Source organism: Apium graveolens, chromosome 1, assembly GCF_009905375.1.
Source record: "Apium graveolens cultivar Ventura chromosome 1, ASM990537v1, whole genome shotgun sequence".
NCBI classification, from domain to species: domain Eukaryota; kingdom Viridiplantae; phylum Streptophyta; class Magnoliopsida; order Apiales; family Apiaceae; genus Apium; species Apium graveolens.
In genome coordinates this window covers 194,418,020-194,423,425 of record NC_133647.1, presented here as the reverse complement: position 1 = coordinate 194,423,425, position 5,406 = coordinate 194,418,020, and the positions used below count along the sequence as shown (strand labels likewise).

General features: G+C 38.1%; 1 protein-coding gene across 1 annotated transcript; it reads right to left on the bottom strand.

Moving 5' to 3' along the window:
• Window positions 1-504: 504 nt before the first annotated feature.
• On the bottom strand, window positions 505-4,431 carry LOC141674847 (bZIP transcription factor 17-like). The gene is made up of 2 exons (XM_074481553.1): window positions 2,472-4,431; window positions 505-1,175 (listed from the first exon to the last, which is right to left on the bottom strand). The coding sequence occupies exons 1-2, from the start codon at window positions 4,327-4,329 to the stop codon at window positions 730-732; spliced, it is 2,304 nt and encodes a 767-aa protein (XP_074337654.1). The 5' UTR covers window positions 4,330-4,431; the 3' UTR covers window positions 505-729.
• Between the last annotated feature and the right edge of the window lie 975 nt (window positions 4,432-5,406).

Genomic DNA, 5,406 nt, shown 5'->3' with positions numbered 1-5,406 from the left:
TTTCTGTGTCCCTTGTGGAGTTCCAAACAGTGGAAATCTTTACCTGAGTTGCATTATGATTGTCCCAGAGAAGATTATCATGCTGGTGAAGATGGGCATTTCCTATGATACAGCGTAATTCATTCACTCGCGTGTGATTAGATCGTGGGAGATTCCAACATCGATTAGTAATGAGTCACCGATTGTGGCCATATCAGAGATTCCAGAAATGGAAATTGTGAGCCTATTAAACCTCTCAATGTTGTTTCCTCTCTGACAAGTAAAATCATCTTCTCCATAAAAGGTATAACTGAAATTTTCACACTTGAAAGGTTCTGTCCACGGATCACATCAATTGATTTAAAATGTGTAATGAAAGTAATTAACATGTATGAACTATGTTTCAAAACAATTTGAAATTGCGCCACCTTTGACTACATATAGTAATCTCAGATTTTTTATACTAACCATCATTCAAACCAAAGGTGGAGACCTATAAGCCAATATTGTCATGGAAAGGATAACTTTGTTATGCTAAAAACTGACTTAAAATTAGATAACTTAGCCACTTCAGGGCATACATTTGTAGTAACAGTTACACATCCTCCAAGTGTACATGAAGATACCATAAAAGTTACAAGGACCATTATTGAAAGATCTCTATCTACAAAACTGGGTTCTGGTCCGGGGATAAGTTTACTGTATATGACTATAAGTTGCTAACAGAACTCCTGTTTCCCGAGTTTGCGCTTAAGCTGTCATTAGATGACTTGACCCTTTAAAGGGGAGCATGCACGAGTAGGTGACATATTTAACACTATCCAACAGCACAACAACAAATATCCTAGAGATGGACTTTGTCCCAATAGTACCATCAACATCAGCATCACCGACCTCTCTTGGATCAACAAGAACAGAAACAATCATTGGGGAAACTGAACTATTTCTGTGCAACTTCTCTTTCTGTGAATTACTTCCGTTGTTTTCTTCGCTGATGTTGTTGGCAGATCCAGTCAGAGGAACAGAGAGGCCATGGAGGATACGTCTGTTCCTTCCTTTAATTAGGTGTATAGAGTTTTTTCTTTCTTCCGCGGACATGTTCCTACTGCCGGGAGTAGCTGGAACTATGGCTCCTGGGGATGGTGATACATCAAACTGGAATACTTCGGTGCACATACCGGAGCTTAGCATTGGCCCTACACAAATGGAAAAGGAAAAGAGTTTGTTTAAATAAGATATACTGAAGTGCTAAATTAACAAGAAGAAAAAAAGATCTGTTGTGGGCCTGTGGCTAGTAGAATGAAGAAAGATGCAAAAACTGAACACCAGCTCAAGAAACACCCACATAAATTCTTTACATTGTTTTTCCTGCTAGGACCATGCATATATTTAGGTATATTCTTTCTAACTACTGGATAATCTTTTTGACTTCTAAAATTGAGGAATCAATTATACAAAATACTGATATCACAAAAGATTCATTTGACACATTTAACTAAACAGAAAAACTAGAGCCCGCGAGAATTTAACTTCAACACCACAAAGTAAAAAAGACAGCTTACATCCTCAAGGGGATCGATGGTAAACATATTACTAAAAAGGACACTACACAGAATAGGTATTAACATTGAATGCCACACAAGAACAAGCAGAGTATAATTTGATCACTCATTACGTGTCAAACAAGTTTAAACTAGAGCCTGCGATAATTTAACTTTAACACCACGGAAAGTAAGAAAGACCCCTTACATCCTCAAGGGAATCGAGAGTAAACATATTATTAAAAAGGACACTAGACAGGTTTTAACATTAAATGCCACACAAAAACAAGCACAGTATGATTTAACCACTCATTACGTGTCAAACAAGTTTTCACAGGACTCAAACTAAGAAGAAAATCATGTCTATAATTTCAAAGCACAGACCAAGGAGAATGGACGAACTCCTTGAGGAATACAATTGTTATATAGCAAGGCATACAATAAAGACCTGTATATTATAATTGTCAATGCATATTACACCGTGGGATAACTACTACATATGCATGACGAGTAACAACAAAGAAAGTTGGGGCAGCCAATATAAAGAAACTAGAATACCATGCATTTAAGGTTGTGGCTTGTGAGATTAAAATGGATACTAGACAATAATTTGGGTGAAGCAAGAAAGGTTCTGAAGATACAACTATGTAAGCACAACCTAATTACATGCCTGGACATAATAAGATCCAAGCCCAAACGTGAAATGGACAAATAGCTAGCAGGTATGAAAGTTTCCCAAAAATAGTTAAAATTACTAAATGTAATATTATAACTTTAGCCCGTCTTTCAAACAAATAGTATGCAAAATTGTTAAATTTGTTTACTGCGCCGCGGATATGGTTCATGAGGCAAACAGATAAGGATATCACCCTTTACCCCCACATTAATGCAAATCTAAAATAAAGGAACACAGAACAACTTAATTAAGCCAATATATATAGTAAGTCTAACCTGCAAGACCTTCCCGGAACCATTGTTGTAATTTACCATTGGCTGGCGTCGACTTCAAATTATCCTTACCCCCGGAACCTGAGGCAAGAGCCCTTTGTTGTTCAATTGTACTGCGGTATATATGTGATTGTCTTTCATCATTCTTGCCTGCTCCTTGAACAGATACATGAGGGGCCAAATGCAAGGCCAATGCCAAACTGGTCTCTCTGTCACTCTTTGCCTTTCCATCTTGATGTGATGCCTTGGCTTTCTCACTCGCTAGAACAGAATGAATTATTAAATTTCCATCTATCTTCACAAGCTTGTCATTTCTTGGAACATACAATGATGCAACAAGAGGGTCACTAGCATTTCCTGAACTAGCAAACTCATCAGAACCAGACTGCTTCATATTTGATTCTGCTCCTCCAACATGATCCTTCCGAGCATCAAACTTCTTATCCGGACCTTTAGCGCCATACTCGTGATTAGTTCCATTGACCATCAAAATCCTCTCATGACGCTGATCATAAACCCCGTTTCCAATATATCCAGAACCACCAGAAATCGCATCTCGAATCCCTCCATATCTAACATTTACCATAGGAACTAGTCCTCCAAACAACAACATAAAAAACAATATACCAAGAAAGCTAACACTTGCAACCTTCTTAGTTTTACTTTTACCTACATTCTTCTTACTACTCTCTTTCTTACCAGGCTTAACAGCCGATTGTTGAGGTTTCAATCTCGGAATAGGAACTAAAGGCACCTGTGAACCCTGAGGCTTCAACATATAAGGAGGGCACGGCATCCATGGATAACCCATGGGAGCCATTGGCGGATGCGGATACATCCCCTGCATTGGAGGAGGAGCCACACCCACACCGCCACCACCATTCATCTGTTGCTGCCTTAAACTAGCATTTTCCGCAACAATAAAGGAAATCTTAGCATTCAAATCTTGTATAGTAGAATGCATTGATCTTACCTTATCCTCTAACTCCTCAACATAATGCTTCTTCCTCTGTCTCGAAAGCTGAGCACTTTCACGGTTCCTCATAAGCCTCGTCTTCCTCTTTTCGTCATCATCATTCATTTCACTAAAAACATTCGACTCATCCGTAGTAACACCGCCACCAGCCCCAGGACCATTAGCTGATCTCCTATACTTAATCGTCCTCGTAGACTCGGAAATAACATCCTGGTCCTCTTTCTTCCTCTTCAACACTTGACTATTCTTACCTGATTCCTCCACCTTAATCTTCCAATCAGTCACATTATTCACCAAATTCTTATCCAATTTCATCGACGAACCAACCGAACGCTCACAATTATCCGAACCCTGAGACGACGTCGGTCCAGAACACTCTGGCTTTCTAGCTTCAACCTTGGCACAATTGGAATCACCACTCACATTCAAATTCTTATCCTCAATTTCATTCGACCAATCGCGAGAATCTGAACACGAATCATTCACCTGACTCACATCACCACAAACCCTAACAACCTCAACCGAAACACAATCCGATACCTTCTGAACAGATTCCGATGAATTCTCACCGTCCACATTAAAATACCCGGCAACGTTGAAATTGGGATCATCAGACAACCGAGTCAACTCGTGCGACTCATTATTCGACCCGGACTCGTCCGGATCCGAAATAACATTCACCGGAACAGAATCAGGATCCGCGTAATTATCGGAAGGGAGGTTAACGACGTCGTCGAATGTGAAGTCAAAGTTCAAATCGTCGTCGTTGTCATTGAAGAATAAAAGCGAGTTGTTGATGTCGTCGGAAAAGAACGAATCGTCGAGCGGCGGAACGGCGAGGCCGTCGAAATCGGAGATCGGATCGGCGGCAATTGGGTCCGGCATTGGGGGAATGTAGTTTTATTGGGGTTTGTGAAGCGGATCAAGGGTTTTGACTTGGGTACTTAAAATAAGATGTGAAATGAGTTAGCACAGGGATTTTGGATAACGAGGGTATTTATTACAATCTTGCTCATTAATAACAACTCAATTCTGCCTATCTTTTGGATTTTCAAAATCCATTTAATTTTGTTCATATTCGATTTATTTATGATTTTCTACATTTGACATTAATTTTATAGATTTTAATAGATTTAGCTTTATAAATCTGTGCCGAACTTGGATGAGATATTTTTTGATTTCCCGTAAAATATTATTGTTAGATATATTTGTAATATCATGTCTAATAATAATTTGTGTTTAGTTTTCAGATTTTGACTAACAGGACAAATCAGGACTTAACTGAAAATCAGTACTTATACTAAAGTCAAAACTTAAGATATCAGAATTTAAGTTATCAGAACTTAAGATATCAGAAGATATTCATCAGAAGATAATATCAGGACTTAAGAAGACTTTCAGATAAGAAAAACGGCTGATTGAAGGGAAAGAAAATCAAGACTAAAACAAGAAGAGATATGCATGTTGAAGAATTCTATGAAGCATAGAAGACTTGGAGGAAAAGATAACTAATTGATATATTTTAGGATACAGAATTATATTCGATATCAATTAGAGATTATCTTGTAACTGTGTGGTATATAAACACAGCATAGGGTTTACACTAGAAGTGTTATCATTATCGAGAATATTATTCATTGTAACCCTAACAGCTCTCGTGATATTTGTTCATCACTGAGAGAGAACGGTTTCATTGCAATATTGTTTTATTAATAAGATTATTCTTTGTTACATACTTGTGTTCTTAATTCGATTTGATTGTATTATACACTGTATTCAACCCCCTTCTACAGTGTGTGTGACCTAACAAGTGGTATCAGAGCTAATATGTTAACACATATACAGTAAATATCCAAAACAATCATGTCTGAAGAAGAACAAACTCCAATCAAGCCCACCAAAACTGAAGAAACTCCAAAGACTCAAATCCACAGTCAATATGAGGTTATTAGGGTTCCCATG